The following is a 12,429-nucleotide window of genomic DNA, read 5'->3' on the forward strand; positions in this document are numbered from 1 at the left end:
ATTCTATCTTAAAAATCCGGCTAGAACAGAGGATGTACACTGGTACATATAGGAACTGGAAACACAAGGAATCCAGGACAGATGAACCCCTCAGGACCAGTGGTGAGAGTGCCGAAACTGGGAGGTTGGGGGGAAGGTGGGGTAGAAAGGGGGAACCAATCACAAGGATCTAAATATAATCCTCTCCCTGGGGGATGGACAACAGAAAGTGGGTGAAGGGAGACATCAGACAGTTTAAGGCGTGACAAAATAATAATAATTTATAAATTATCAAGGGTTTGTGGGGTGGGGGACAGGGAGGGGAAAAATGAGGAGCTGATACCAAGAGCTCCATGTAGAAAGCAAATGTTTTGAGAATGATGGTGGCAACAAATGTACAAATGTGCTTGACAACAATGGATGGATGTATGGATTGTGATGAGTGGTATGAGCCCCCAATAAATTGATTAAAAAAAGAAAGAAATTATATTTGGGTGCTCTGTCTTAAAATCATGTGTTTAGGAACCATATATCTTATCTTGTTTTATTTTACAACATCTTAGATCTTATATATTTGCTACTGCTACAGACTCACAAAGTTTTATACCCTGTGATCTCACTAGGACACTTAACAATTCTCTGATTTACATCATCTTCATTTTACAAGTGCACAAATTAAGGACTAGTGGGTTTAACAAAATTCTCTCAAGTCATATAGCCACAAGTAGCAGAATCGGGACTCAAATCTAATCAAGGCATTTCACTCTAATATTTTTGCAGTTCCCATTATCTCATACTGCCTCTCTCTAATCAGTAAAATGAATGGCTATGATCTATCAGGAAAAAAACACTTCCACATTTTAGCTCTTAAGTTCAATGGCTATTCCAAGATAGTTATACAAATATATAACATAAAATGATAAATTCTGATTTATATAAAATTAAATTAACTATATCCCACATAATTTTATGTGTATTTTTAATATTAAATTTTTGACTTTTAAATGGATCATCATTAAGTCTGTATTTCAGCATATCGTTCCATTTTGATAGTTTTAAAATATTATTGCTGGCTAAAGAAACCACTAAGAAATTTTACCACTTATTCTAGCACTGAGGTTTTCCTGGCATGTTTTCATTCAAATTTAACTTGCTGGATTGTCAAATTCTCGTAGATTAATGACTAGGATTATGTGGTAGAACAGCAAGTGATACAATTGATAATCCATGCTGCCTTGACGCTGGAAAAGCCCTATACCTTATAAACACCTTTGATAATGCCCTTACAAGCTGTGAGTGCTCTAAACCTCTGTTCCTATCACAGCATCAATGCTATCTCTAAGAAAAGCACGGTTTTTACCTACCATTTGAGAACGTGCTAGCTGGAGGGATAAACAGAGCAGAACACCTACCACCACAGCAGAAAGAGTGGGAAGCAGAAGAGTGGTTTGATTTTAAAGACATACATGCATTATAATAAGTAAATTTTTGTAATAATAACCAGGGGACCTAAAAATGAATTCTAAATATTACCATATAGATGTTTATTATTCTTAAAATTTAGTCTCCTTCCCCAGAGTAATAATCTGGAATCTTACCCAAAATCAACACAAAAATAAATTACGGAACAAGGACTATTGCATTTCATCTATTCTATACCTGTATCAATAGGGAAAATTGTCCAAAATCAAGTTTCTGCTAGTAGAAAATAAATGTTTTCTCAAACGTTTATGTAATATTCCTTTTACATGCTGTCATTTTAACTTTACCTTGAATAAATCCAATAGTTATTTTCTTTTTAAAGTTTTTCTTCCAAAGCAGCATTAGTGTGTTTATCAAAGTTGCTTCTACCGGTTGAATGTCATATGATAATAAGCAATAGTTTATCGGAATTTTTTCAAATCAAAGTTTTATTGTAGAGCACAATATGAATTTGAATTATTTTCCCCATGAAGTCAATTTATAGTGATAATTTTCTGCCAAATTAAATGAGTACTTTCACTTATTAATTTCTTCAGAAAATTCTTGAAGGTAACTCAAGGAGATAACAATTTGAAGTTCACTTGTGTCATCAAACCAACAACTAAAAGAAGCTATAAGGGTATTCTTTTTCAAAACCTCAAACCTAGTGTGTTAGTTATATAATCATTTGCCAATTTGAGAGGATTAAGAGAGAAGGGATTGAGCCTAAGTCTGTCAATCAGGTCATAACCAATGAGGCTTCTCTGTGGGCATGACCTTCTCCTGAGGATGGTATTCTTTTTCAAAACCCCAAACCTAATGTGTTAGTTATATAATCATTTGCCAATTTGAGAGGATTAAGAGAGAAGGGGTTGAGCCTAAGTCTGTCAATCAGGTCATAGCCAATGAGGCTTCTCTGTGGGCATGACCTTCTCCTGAGGATTCTGGGAAATCCTGTATTCCTCCTTGGGGACTCTCTGCTTACTCCCTGGGAGACATTGCAGATGACAAGACGCATAGAGCTAAGCTAGTGCCCTGAGCTGGAGGCGCCTTGTGGAAACCCCTGCCAGTGCTGAGATGCTTACACCACCACTGGATCCATAAGGCTTCCCACCCACTGGCCTATGATCTTCCTGCATTTTGCATCATTGCATGTGTTTCATGAGTCTGAAGAGGACTTTATTGACTTGTATTGGACATGTGGGCTAATATCAGACTTATTGACTTGATCTGGACTGGGCTGGGATGTTTTCTTACTGTACAGTTGCTCTTGTATATAAAGCTCTTTCTTATATTCATATTGTTGGGTCAGGGACAGGCTGTCAGAGTCTCAATTCTTCTATGTGCACGTACCAGGAAACCAAGCTGACGGAGAATTCTCAGAACTGGCTCCAAGAATAACTAACTGTCTTTCCTCCCCATCTGCAATGGCTTGAAGGTTAGATTAAGAAGGGATCCTATGCAAATGGGCCCATCGTTGGCCTCTCCTTTAAAAACCCACCACTCTCCTCACTGAGCATGACTGGGCTACTTGCTAGACCACGGAGGCCCGTCTGGGAGCTTCTTTTCTAATAAAGAGCTGTTACTGCCTCTTAATTTTTTCTCTGCTTGTTTGTTCCTGTGCCTCAGTTTACCTATCATTTGATGCCGAAAACCTGGGAGGAGAAAAGGGGTCCTGACTTGCCCCAGCCTCGTCTTGGGCAAGTGTGGTGCTCTCCTCCCGAACCTCTGCCATCAAGTCCTGACTCACCTAGACTCCGCTTAGTCCTTTGCTCTGTGTCTTGTCTTGTCTTGGCTTCAGCAAATCCACACTTTCCATGTGCCCACCAAACCCCTGCCTTTTGACTTTCTGTTTACTTCCTAGGGCTTTTGCTGATAACAGTGCTGTTGGCCCTGGGTCTGGCAGTCACTACACATTCAGATTGGACTCCATCACAGAAGGCATTTGGGGGCCTTTTCTACTTGTTCGTGTGCTTTGCATTTTCAGCTCTGCAGTGCCTTCTCTAAAATCTTCTACTTTCCCCTTTCTTATCCTAGACAGGTACCTCTGACCAACCCTCTATTTCATTGGCCACAGAGCCGGTTTCTTTCCTTGGCTTCCTTTGCGTCTCACTCTGCCCAAGGTCCCTGACTGCCGTACAAGCTGCAGATCTGCACCAGGGAACCTAGGAGAAATGGCTGATACTGACATGAAAATCATTATTAACCAGATTATACTTAGGTTTGGACTCCCCAATTCCATTCAGCCATATAACAGACTGTGTTTTGTGTCTAAAATCACCCAGCAGGTCTCTTTTGCCCTGGACATAAGTGGAAGCTCCATATACCATATCAGCCACAATCTTCTGGAAAGGTGGAGCATATGAACAGCATCATACAAAGTCATCTCTCAAAGCTGTCGCTGGAGCTCTGCAATTCTTGGGTGGACTTTCTCCCATTAGCTTAGCACTCATCCATTCAGCTCCTCATACTCCCTCCTTTCTAAGTCCCTTTGAGTTAATGTAGGTCAGACTTTTCCTAATTAATCACAATCACCCAATACAGCCTCCTCCTCTAGCCACTTACCTGCCTCACCTTTCTCTTTTAAGACAGCTTCTTTGAGAACAAACAGATCGGGGCCTGCCCAGCCCAGACCCAACACAGCCTGACCTGCCTACTCTCAGCCCCAGAGACTCAGTTCTCCTTAAAGAACTCTAACCACAACCCCTCCGGCCAAAGTGGAAGGGACCTTACACGGTAAGCCTCACTACCCCATACAGCGATTAAAGTACTCCAGGACCCCAACTGGCACCATCTCATCTGAGTTAAGCAGATGACTCCGAGCCATGGCCCCCTGTATTCCACCCAAGTCGTGGGGCCCACTTACATTCGCTTTCCGAGGGTGCCTCCTAAGCCAAGGTAAAGCCACCCTAAGCCAAGGTAAAGCTCTAAAGCCCAGATTAAACCCTTTTGTGTGGGAATTCATCATCTATGAAACGTATCGGGCTAACGATGCTGCACAAACACATGTGCCTGGGAAAGGATACTGTGCCCTGGCAGGGTGCCAATCGCCAGTTTCAATCTACTTTCTCCCTAGCCCCCTAAAATCAATAGCTTTCAGAGCCTCCCTGTTGGCCCTGTGTTTCCATTTTGACAAAAAAAAAAAAAAAAAAGTATTGTCAATGGTGGCCAGACATCTATAGTGGGTGCTCATACTCCGCTGGCAAAATACCCACAGCGCTGGATTGGAATGCAGAGCTCACCCTAAATAGAGGAGGTGTTTTTGTAGGGATGGAAACGGAACCAATAGCCTAAATATTGCACACCCCTGGGACAACAGAGGGCTCTCAGGGGTAGAGGGCAAGCTACATTCTTGGTGGCGCCAAGTCCTCTGGCACCCTTAGAATTCGTCGGCGATATGTAAGAGTTCTTCCTAGGAGCTTTGATAAAGTAGACCAAGTGGCACAGCTACAGGCGATAGAGGGCTGGCACAGACAAAACATCCTGACAACTCGTTTACCTGGTGACTCAGGAGGCCACGGCCCTCCTCGGTGTTTCAGGAATAAACAATATGACCACCTGTTTTCTCTGTGCCTCCTTACAGCACCCTCTATTCACTGCTGTGCTCCTATTAAATTTTTCTCCCTCACGTAAGTCTGAGGAATGCCCTGCACCTGGAAGAGAATTCCACTGGATGCCAGCCGGAATAAGACCTAGCCCATTTGCTTCCACAAACCTCCGGCCTCAAACCACCAGTGCGACAGCACCCACAGTATATCTGGGGTTCTCAAAGCTACCCAGGCATGTTCTTCTGGTGCAATGGCACCCTTACCAAATGTATTAAATACTCTGTTACAGGTCTGTACCTCCCAACCACTGTAGTTCCCCAAATGATGGTGTACAGGACTGCTGAATCCAAATGGCTATGGGGTCCCAAAGCCAACCCGCGCAACGCAAGGGCTGTTTTCCTACCGGTATCAGTTGGCCTTAGCTTCTTCGCCTCCTCGCTCATGGCAGCTGGGCTCTCCAGTGGGGACCTAACCCAAAGCTGCTCCAGAAGCTCCTTACATCGACAGCTTACTTCTCGAGCTCAGGTACCCCCCAAGCCGTGGAGCATTAGATCTCCTAACTGCAGAGAAAGGTGATGCCTGTATGTTTTGGGGAGAAGTAGCCAGAACAGCTCACATCGCCCCCTATCACCAAAAGGCCAGGAGGTTGGGTCTGGGACAGGAGGTCAGAGCCTCAACCCTTCTCCCTGCATGTACCAGGAAACCCAGCTGATTGACAATTCTTGGAACTGGCTCCAAGAATAACCGTCTTTCCTCCCCACCTCCAACGGCTGTACAGTTAGACTAAGGGAAAACAGGACGGCATTGGGAAATTCCCAGCAGCGGCGGCCCCACCCCCTCCCCAAGGGGAACCCCCCTCCTCGGCCCCTCCTTTAAAAACCCACCACTCTCCTCACTGGGCACGACTTCCCTGGGCTACTTGCTAGACCACAGAACCTCATCCGGGACCTTCTTCTTCTTCTTCTTCTTTTTAAAAAAATCATTTTATTGGGCTCTCCTACAACTCTTATCACAATCCATACATCCATCCATTGTGTCAAACACATTTGTACATTTGTTGCCACCATCATTCTCAAAACATTTTCTTTAAACTTGAGCCCTTGATATCAGCTCCTCATTTTGCTCTCCTTACCCCCCCCACCCCATGAACCTTTGATAATTTATAAATTATTATTATTTTGTCATATCTTACTTACACTGTCCGACCTCTCCCTTCACCCACTTTTCTGATGTCCGTCCCCCCAGAGATGAGGTTATATGCAGATCCTTGTAATCAGTTCCCCCTTTCTACCCCACCTTCCCTCCACCCTCCCGGTATCACCACTCTCACCACTGGTCCTGAATTCTCCATATTTCCAGTTCCCATCTGTACCAGTGTACATCCTCTGGTCTAGTCAGATTTGTAAGATAGAATTGGGATCATGATAGTAGGGTGGGGGCTTGGAGGCGAAGGAAGAATTTAAAGACTAGAGGAAAGTTGTATGTTTCATCCTTGCTACCCTGCACCCTGACTGGCTCATCTCCTCCTGAGGACCCTCTGTAAGGGGATGTCCAATTACCTACAGATGTGCTTTGGGTCCTCACTCTGCACTCCCCCTCATTCACAATGATATGATTTTTTGTTCTTTGATGCCTGATACGTGATCTCTTCGACACCTCTGGATCACACAGGCTGGTGTGCTTCTTCCATGTGGCCTTTGTTGCTTCTAAGCTAGATGACTGCTTGTTTATCTTCATTCCTTTAAGACCCCAGATGCTATATCTTTTTATATCCGGACTCCATCAGCTTCCTTCACCACATTTTCTTATGCACCTATTTTGTCTTCAGCGATCATGTCAGGCAGGTGAGCATCAAAGAATGCCAGTTTAATAGAAGACAGTGTTATTGCATTGAGGGAGTACTTGAGTGGAGGCCCAATGTCAATCTCGGGAGCTTCTTTTCTAATAAAGAGCTGTGACAGCCTCTTAACGTTGTCTCTCCTTGTTTGTCCTCCTGCCTCAGTTTACCTCTGACATATGCCTCTCTATAAGTTTGTTTCTCTAAGCTACCAAGACTAACACACCTAATTTACTAACAACCTTCCCATTTGAAGTACATTTTTTAAATGGGTAATACATTGTTCTACAATGAGACTTACTGTTGACCAAACCGCATTTGTTTTCAGTGTGTGGTGAAGCATTTTACTGCATTTTATCTTCATGTTTTTAAATCTTGCAGCCAATAAAACTGGAAGTATGAGAATTGATTGGCCTTGCCATGAAGCATTTCTCAGAATTATAACTCTGTGCATCTCTCCTTGTCTTTTAGAGCCTTTTCATTTAGTTTTGGAAATTATGAAATGATAAATTAGAGACATGCATTCCAGAACTCTCCTTTGCTTATTTACTTTCTGATTTTTAATAAATGTAGACTAAAAAAATAACAAATACAATTAGAAGGCACATGCCCAATCATTAAAATGGCTGACAAGATTAAACCATGTATGAACTAAAGCCAGTATGTCTATACATCAATTCTCATACTATTATATAAGAAATTTCTTCTGTGACTTAAATGACCATCAGTACATGAAGAAATAAGCTGCTACTACAAAGGCAATCCTGCAATAAGAGTAAAATAATATTCTAGGAGAGTGGATGTGGATGCATAGATAAGCACACAACTGAACAAAGGTGGGGAAATATATAGGACAATACCCGCACACGCATTTGTGTATGCGTGTGTGTGTGTACTCATATATGGTGGATGCAGAATATTTCTACAGATGAATTTATGCTGTTAATATATTCATGAACATAATTGAGCATAGAGGGGGGTAAGTTTTGAAAACATTTTAGCCATAACCAAACACATTGAGGGAATGAACCTTTGGATCTAGACAGTGTTCTATATTCTGTTTTGCTGAGTAGTATCTGAGGTCTGAAAAGCTCATGGGTGACCATGCAACTGTTAGTCGATCCTATCTGAAGTGACGGCAACTTAAGAAAACTTAAAAATGTGAAAGCAATTGGAATTAATGTACTATGTGAGCCATACTGCCTCCATGACCCTAAGAGCAGAAGAAGCAGATGGTGGGTGACTCACTAACAACTACTGACCACTCTGAAAGGAACCACAATAGGAAGTCCTAGACTGATCGAGAGAAAAATGTGGTACACAATTAAATAAGCAAACAAAGAACAAAAAATAGCAAAACATAAAGCAAAACCAAAAAGGATTATTGGTATGATAGAGCTTGGAGGAACTCGCGGCATTATGTCTCTTAGATAGCTTTAAGGCCTGGTCCTGAACTTACCTCAATGGTGACTTTCATTCAAACCATAGAGAGGTCAGCAAATCACATAATAACACCAGGTGCTTGTGAATTCCATAGGAATGATTAAAAGGGCAGGATTTGCCCAGGGCTACAGCTCAGAAGGTAGACAGGACGGGGGAGTGGGGGGTGGGGTGGGGGTGAGGACTAATGGAAATAGCAAACAGGGAGGATGTAAAAGAAGAGTGTTGTTATATTGAGGGGAATGCAGTCAGCATCACTAATCAAAATGCATATAAATCATTGAATGGAAACCAATCTGCTCTGTGAAATTCCACCTAAAACACACACAAACACACACACACACATACACTTAAAAAGATGAAAATCCACATATTAATATTTGAATATAATGGTGAATTTTTGCTGGGAATTAAGGAAGCTTTCATTTACAGTTTGATCTTTCTCTAATGTATCACTATTTATTGGTTAGAATTGAAACCAATACATTTTGAAATTAATTTGTTAATAAAAAGGGACCTGGGCATATTTTGATATGCTATATTATGAGATGGGGCTTCTTTGTTTTTTTTTATTTACTTGCTTCTTTTGTTAAACAGTACTGAGAATAAGCAAACATAATTTGCTTACTTTTATTAAAAATAATTTAATTACTTTTATTAAAAAAAAAATTCTTGTTTCTGGAATCTAGTCCTGAAACAGCTGAAACAACTGACTATTGAAGTTCAACAACCTCAGTGTAACCACAAAGACAAAATTCAACTATTATATGTTAAACTCTTGTCAAGATACCTTTGATATCATCCAGTGCTGTCTAAAAATTCCATATAAGCTTTCCACTGGTTTCCCTTCTAAACACTTTGTTAATGCAATGTTTTAATTAGGATAATACGTTTATTAAACCATCTGGCTTGAAACTGTGGTGGTCCTATAGATTGGGTTGCTAACTGCAAACTTCTAGCCCACCCACTCTCCCATGGGAGAATTAGGGTGCTGCTTACATTGTGAGTTGTAATGATTCAGTCACGGTGAGTCAGAATCAAATAAAGCAATTGGTTTGGATTTTATGTTTTTTTAAGAAAATGCAAAATTGGCTTCAATCATTTATCATACTCTGAAATATCAAAATTTGGTAACATCTGTTATTGCTGTTGTTATGTGTAACAGACTTGATTTTGACTGATAGCCACCATATGCACAAAGAGCAAAAACTGCCTGGTCCTGCACCGTAGGAAAAACTGTTCTTATGTTTTAGCCAATTATTGCAACTATTGTCTTGATGCATCAAATCAAAATCTTCCTTTATTTCACTGACCCTCTAACTTATCAAACACGATGTTCTTTTCTGATAACATGTACTAAGTATGTGAGATGCAGTTTTGTCATTATTGCTTTAAAGACCATTCTGGCTTTATTTTCTCCAAACAGGTTTGTTTGGTCTTAAGGTAGTCCATGGGACTTTCAATTTCCTTTGCTAGCAACATAATTCAAATGCATCAACTGCCTTCCATCCTTTCTTATCCATGTGCTTTCACAGGAAAATTCCATGATTTGAGACATATACACCTTTGTCCTCAAAGTGACATCACTGTTCTTGAATATTTCAAAGAAATCGGTTGAGCAAATTTACCCAAATTCAATGTCATCATTTGATTTCTTGAGTATCATTTCCTTGCGTATATATTGTGGATCCAAGCAAACTGAAATAACTGACAATTACAACCTTTTTTCATGCCAATAGATCCAGTTATGAGAAGTTTCATTTCCTTTACAATGAATTGTGATCCATCCTAACGGCTGGTCTTTGACTTTATCAACACGTTGCTCAAATGCTCCTTGCTTTCAGCAAGGCTGTGTCATCTGCCTACTGCAGGTTGTTATTAAACCTTCATTTAATCCTGCTTCTTCCAGTCCACCATCTCGCATTATTTGTTCAGCATAAAGATTGACTAATAATGGTGAAAGGACATAAGCCTGGTGTCCACTTCTCCTGTTTTTAAATCATGTTGTATTCCCTTGTTCTGTTTGGACAACAACCTCTTGGACTATGCACAGGTCCCCATGACCACTGGAATTTCCACTCTTCACAATGTATTCTGTAGCTTGTTATGAGCCCCACAATTCAATGGCTTTACACAGTCATTCAAATACAGGTAAATACTGTTTTTGGTATTGTCTGTTTTTAATAAAAATCCTTATGACATTAGCAATGATATCCCTTGTTCCATGTCTTCATTTGAGTATAGCTTGAATTTCATGCAACTCCCTATTGAAGTACTGACGCAACATTTCTGAATTATCTTCAGCAAAATTTTACTTGTATATGATATTAATGGGATTGATGGTTTCTGTATTCTTTTAGTGACCTTTCTTTGGAAAGAACACAAATATGAATTTCTTTCAGTCAGTTGGCCAAGTAGCTGCCTTCCAAATTTCTTGGTCTAGATGAGTGAATGCCTCTAGTGCTTCTTCAGCTTGTTAAATAATTTCAATTGGTATTGTGTCAGTTCCTGTAGGTGTTTTTTTTTTGTTTGTTTGTTTTGGCAAATGTTTTCAATGCAATGTGAAATTTTTCCTCAATGCTGTTGATTCTCGATTATATTCTACTTATTTAAATGGTTCAATGGTGACCAATTAATTTTGCTATTTAAATCCAAAACCCACGGTTGAGTTGATGTTGACTCATTTAGACCTTATCGGGCAGAAGAAGCTACCTTCTGTGAGTTCCAGAGACTGGAACTCTTTATGGGAGTAGAAAGCACCATCTGTCTCCCAAAGAGTGGTGGGTGGTTTCCAACTTCTGACCTTTCAATTAGCAGTCAACACATAACCAGGGGTCCTCAAACTTTTTAAACAGGGGGCCAGTTCACTGTCCCTCAGATCCATTGGAGGGCCAGACTCTAGTTTAAAAAAAAACCTATGAAAAAATTCCTATGCAAACTGCACATATTTTATTTTGAAGTAAAAAATCAACTGGGGCAAAAACACCTGACAGGTCAGATAAATGTCCTTGGTGGGCTGAATGTGCCCATGGGCTGTAGTTTGAGGATGCCTGTAGGCCATCAGGCACAGTGACCACTGTGGTGACTAAGTATTCCTTCTATCTTTTTAGGTGCTTCATAAATCTTTCAATATTTTCCCCATAAAATCTTTCAATATTGCAATTTGAGGCTTGAATTTGTCCTCATTTCTTTCAGCTCTGGAAATGCTTTATTTCAGTTCCCCTGCCCCCACCAATTCTTTCATTTCTTTGAGATATGCTGAGCATGCTCGCCCTTTTTTACTTTCTCTGTACCTATTTCATTAAAATATTTTACTTTGATTGAATTTTCCATTCAATATCTCGATTTGACTCTTTTACTCCACAATTTCTTCCATTAGTTTCAGCTAGTATACCTATGTTCAAAAGCAAGTATTACAGCTTTTCTGAAAACCGCTTTGGTCTTTCTTTTCTGTGTTGTTAAAAATCAGCTAATTGGGCTTTTCGGTGGCAGGTCTGGGGAAGGGGCAGCAGGCGCCATGTCGGGCCGTGAAGGTGGCAAGAAGAAGCCCCTGAAACAACCCAAGAAGCAGAACAAGGAGATGGACGAGGAAGAGAAGGCTTTCAAGCCGAAACAGAAGGAAGAACAAAAGAAACTGGAGGAGCTAAAGGCGAAGGCCCGGGGGAAGGGGCCCCTGGCCACAGGTGGAATTAAGAAATCTGGCAAAAGTAAGCTGTTCTTGGTGGCTGAGGCAATGGCGACCCTTGATTCTGTTCCTGTGTAAACATCTGGATTCCCTGCTAGAACATTTGTTGCCACTTATAGTTAGAATGAAGTGTTGTCTTGGAGCCTGCTGTTCATTAAGAATAAACTTTTGTAAAAAAGAAGAAAAATTACACAATGTTTAGTTCTTCTCACTCAGCCATTTCTATCTTAGTTGTGAGGTCAGAGTGAACCCAGTCCAGAACCTGCCAGGGCTGCTCCTCAGTCTTTGTGATGCCCAGCATTCTGTACCATCTGGAATTAAAGCAACTAATTTGAAAAAAAAATCAGCTAATTGTTCATGTATGATGTTCTTGATGCTACTGCACAATTGGACAATCCTTCTGCCTTTAGTGTTCAGGGTATCAACACCCTTCTGGAGGTATTTTCTATAGTCAGATGGAACATTCTTAGGGTTTTATT

At 40.8% G+C, this 12,429-nt stretch overlaps 1 protein-coding gene across 1 annotated transcript; it reads left to right on the top strand.

Moving 5' to 3' along the window:
* The first annotated feature begins 11,753 nt into the window (after positions 1–11,753).
* LOC115869871 (translation machinery-associated protein 7-like) lies at positions 11,754–12,138 on the top strand. Its single transcript, XM_045290844.1, has one exon. It carries the CDS (start codon positions 11,783–11,785, stop codon positions 12,026–12,028), a length of 246 nt encoding a protein of 81 aa, XP_045146779.1. The 5' UTR covers positions 11,754–11,782; the 3' UTR covers positions 12,029–12,138.
* The last annotated feature ends 291 nt before the right edge of the window (positions 12,139–12,429 follow it).

This window comes from Echinops telfairi, unplaced genomic scaffold (genome assembly GCF_000313985.2).
Source record: "Echinops telfairi isolate 266 unplaced genomic scaffold, ASM31398v2 ScPeMD7_60;HRSCAF=208, whole genome shotgun sequence".
In the NCBI taxonomy this organism is placed as follows: domain Eukaryota; kingdom Metazoa; phylum Chordata; class Mammalia; order Afrosoricida; family Tenrecidae; genus Echinops; species Echinops telfairi.